This window comes from Myotis brandtii, unplaced genomic scaffold (genome assembly GCF_000412655.1).
Source record: "Myotis brandtii unplaced genomic scaffold, ASM41265v1 scaffold199, whole genome shotgun sequence".
In the NCBI taxonomy this organism is placed as follows: Eukaryota; Metazoa; Chordata; class Mammalia; order Chiroptera; family Vespertilionidae; genus Myotis; species Myotis brandtii.
The window spans coordinates 1581240-1585276 of NW_005357414.1; the positions used below are offsets into that span (position 1 = coordinate 1581240).

At 46.1% G+C, this 4037-nt stretch overlaps 1 protein-coding gene across 3 annotated transcripts in view; it reads right to left on the minus strand.

The window, feature by feature from the left end:
* Positions 1-390: 390 nt before the first annotated feature.
* Positions 391-4037, minus strand: part of TMEM164 (transmembrane protein 164) — a 215557-nt gene continuing 211910 nt past the window's right edge. For all 3 annotated transcript variants that reach the window (XM_005865206.2, XM_014538824.1, XM_014538825.1), the window contains exons 6-7: positions 3001-3101; positions 391-1314 (exon numbers count right to left, since the gene is read on the minus strand). In XM_005865206.2, coding sequence (XP_005865268.1) covers positions 1108-1314; positions 3001-3101 — 308 coding nt within the window. In that variant the 3' untranslated portion in view covers positions 391-1107. The remainder of the gene's footprint in view (positions 1315-3000; positions 3102-4037) is intronic.

The window sequence follows — 4037 nt, forward strand, 5'->3', positions numbered from 1 at the left end:
AGGCCCTGATGCAAGGATTCTCCAAACTCAAACACCCTAAAACAAATGAGCAAGCAAATAAACAAAAGGCAAAAGGCAAAAAACAAACAAACAAAAACAAAACACACACACAAAAAACCCCTACAAAACAACAACAACTCTAGCTCATCCTTCCCTGAAGCTGCCTTTAAAAAGAGAGAGAGAGAGAGAAAGAGAAAGAGAATATTTAAGGGGCACTCAATATTAAAGAGGAATCTATTATCAATATTAAACTAAACTGGAGCATATGATTCAAATCACTATTTTCTCAAGTTACCACTTCTGCTGATTAATTTCTATGCTCACTTCTGATTGGAATATGGGTCAGTTCTCAGCTCCACTGGCAGAATGTACCCAGGGTCCTGCTTAGTATTAGTTGTGGACATTTTAACCTTGTTCACTTTGGATTTGCCACTTCAACAGCTCTCTATCCTCCTCAATGGAATCAAACCTTTGGGCTGGGTAGTGCCCCACCTCCCACTGCAGGCAGCCTCCTGGAGAATGTGGCTGGTTGGCTGCTTGCTTTGAGTCATGGGACACCAATGGGAAGAATCTGGCCAGTTCTATTTTGGCCATGAGCTGGGAAGTCCCTTGGCTCTTGGCTTGCCGCTGGTATAGAAACAAGGCCTCAGTCCCCTTATGGTGGGGGCTATGCTGGAGACAAAAGGGGACCCCAGCATAAATCTGTAGGTCCCTGGCAGTGGAGAAATGAATTGCAACCAATCTCATCACTGCGATGCCAAAAGTACTACTGCTTGTTGTTCCCTTTATCCTCAACCAGCTATTGTTAAAGCACCAACAAGCAGTGAAAGCTACTGACTACCGTCTCTCCATATAAGGCCACTAGGAGCAGGGAGAAAGAGCAAAGGGGAGGAGGACAAATCCAGCCGTCAGCACTATACCTCAGGTTCCAGGTGACATCCTGGGAGGAAGAGCTGGGGAAGGAAGAGTGGTGGAAGAAAGGGACAGAGAGGAGGAAAAAGGAAATACACCAAATATCCTACTGCCCTCTCCCATGATTTCATTAAGAACTGGGTGTTCTCCAAGTCAAGTCAGGACTTGTTTCCTCAGGGAGAAAAAAAAGCACCTTCAGTCTATTTTTTTGGCTGGAAGCCGGAGCAAATCCAGCAGATATTTACACAAGGGCCCAACCATGTATGAGAACAGGATGACCAGCTTCCCGTGGGTCATGGTCATGAGAGTCTGGTGTCCCGAGGCCCAGATGCGATACCAGGGGCCGTAGAATGGGTCTGAGATGGCCGGACACAGCATGTTGTTCAAATTCACTTCGGTGACCTGCAGGGACAAGGGAGGTAGAGTGAGCGTTTACCATCCTTAGGCTTTCTCTGGCTTCTGCCAGTTCAGCCATCTCTACCTAAAGGGGGACTAGACAAGTAGGGATTGACAAATCCCCACCTGCTCATAAACGGGATTTTTCTCCCCTAGGTTTTAGGAGTGGGTCAAGGCTAGAGCCCACAGGAGGTGATGGGGAAGGCCGTCCACTGGAAAAGCTGTTTGGTTTTGCTCCATCTTGCCTTCTAGGTTGAGTGTAGGGCCCGTTGCTATTCCTAAGCATCCACTATGTGCCTAGTTCCTGGAGACGTGTTATGGGAGAAAAGAACAGTCAATGGCATGGTCCCTGCCTCCACATAACTGGCAACCAATCAAGTTGGGGTGATCAATTTGCCATATTTGACCTCAGACCAGACGGAGCTCACCGGGTGTTCCCCACCAGGAGATCTGCAGAGTGTACAGAATGGGGGCCAAGTCTTCAGGGATGATTTCACGAAGGAAGTGGCGCCTGAATGGACTCATGAAGGATGGATGGGTGTCATGGCAAGAAATGGAGTAAGCAGAGCCTTCCTTGTAGGAGGCATGGCCTAAGCCAGGCCCGGAAGTGGGACTGAGTATGGTGACATGAGGACACTGACTTCTCTGGAATCAAGGAGACTCAGTAGAGAGCAGTATGAATAAGGGTGTGAAGATCATACTACTTTATTCCTATTGTGCATGAAGCATTCACACCTTCAGCCAGGAGTGCAAACCACACTCCAAAGTAAACCATAGCAGAATAACATGCCAGGGTGGGGAAGAGAAGGTAACTGCTTCTACAAAGGCACTGGTGACATCGGTTACATGCCCTAAACCTGCCAGGTCCCGAAAGGCTCCACAAGGAAAATGCTACATTACTGCCACTCACACACAAAACCAGACATGCCACTCCTGCCCCAAGGACGCCACAGCACCTTCCTTCCAAAGCCGTTCAAGCCCATTCACATTAAAGAGAAGTCCTCACCACCTGTTGGGGAGGTTGGGGTTTTGTACCATGTCACAGAGGGGTGGAGACCTCTCCACCCTTGAGAATGAAGTGACTTACCCAGAGCAGTGGCAGAGCTAGGACTTGAACTTGGGTCTCCTGACCCCCAGCCCCAGCCCTGAGCTCCTTACATTCACTTTGCCACCAATAGACAACCATGCAGTCAGCAATCTTGAGCTCTGGGTAACTCAACTACTGAGTCTAGCTATCATCCACACTCCAGACAGGTTTGAACAGCCCAGAATGCCACAGGGGTCCCCCAACATTGCACTTCTGCTGACCACATATCTCAAGGTCTGGGAATAGGCTCAAAAGCCTACCCAGGCCCCGAGTGAGGGTTAGGGTCCTCCTCCCCATGGGATCCACAGCAAACTACCTTCCAATTGCAGCTCACTGTTTCCAACCCAAGTGGCCAGGAGTAAAAGGCGGCATCCTTGCCTCCGGATGTATGAAAGAAACAGCCAATACTAAAGGATTCAGAAAACTCTTTAGAGAAGCCAAGGCTATAGATCATAAATCAGTAACCCAGACACAACAATCTGACATCTTGGCCTTTGGCATCTTGTATTTTTAAAACAAAACGATACACCAGCGCCAACCAGGATTATCAAGATTTATGGAGAACTCCAAACAGAGGGGATAGAAGGGGATAGAACTGAACTTACCAGGCCCAGGATCTGTAAGATGCTGAAGTGATAAAAGAACATGAGGCCAGTTGAGAGAAGGGCCCACCGGAAACTGCTGAGGGGCTCTGGGGTGTAAGCACCTGGAAGAAAAGGGGAGGTGGTGAGATAGCCGGGTTGGTGACCCACTTCTCCTCCTTTGCCCCACGAGGTGCAGGTGCTGAGGCCACAGCTGCTGCCTGCCAATTACCTCCTTTCACTCCTCGGTGACAGCTACCTAAGAGACAGCCCTGCTATCTGGGTACTCCAATCAGCCCCCTCCCAACCTCTGTTCTACCATGTAATGCTGGGGCCATTACAAAGAGAGGGCTTTTATTTATTGTAAAAGTAATAAAATAAAATAAAAATGTAACTAGAATTGAAATATGCTATAAGTGCAAAATACACAGATTTTGCATATGAAAAATGTAAAATATCTTAATTTTTATATTGAATACATGTTGAAATAATATTTTGAATATATTGAGTTAAATAAGACATCATTACATTTAATTTTTAAAAGTAATAAAGCTCATTAAAGGAAATTTAGAAAATGTTAAAAGAAGAAACATTTGGAGAAAAAGAAGAAAAACATCCTCAGCACTCAATTACCTAAATGCAGCTACTCTAACCTGAGGGGGTGTCTCCTTGGTTCTTTTCTCTGTGCTTTAGAGGTTCCTTTTCTTTCTTTTTAAATTACTAATTGTTATACACACACACACACACACACACACACACACACACACACACTGAGTGACCAGATTATTATGACCACCTGACGTTTGTAGGCAAATTAGCTATAATTTCACGCTGAAGTTGCTAGAAGGCCAGACCATTATAAATAGGGAAGCAGGTTGTTTACCACAACAGTGGAAGTGATTTTTTTCTGAGGATATGGGTAAATAACACCATTTAACAGCCCTTGAATGTGGGTTATATATTATTATGAGTGGCCAGATTATTATGAACACCCCAGCAGTACTTCGTTGGGCCACTTTTGCCTTCAATACTGCGGCGATTCTTCTTGGCATTGACTCCAC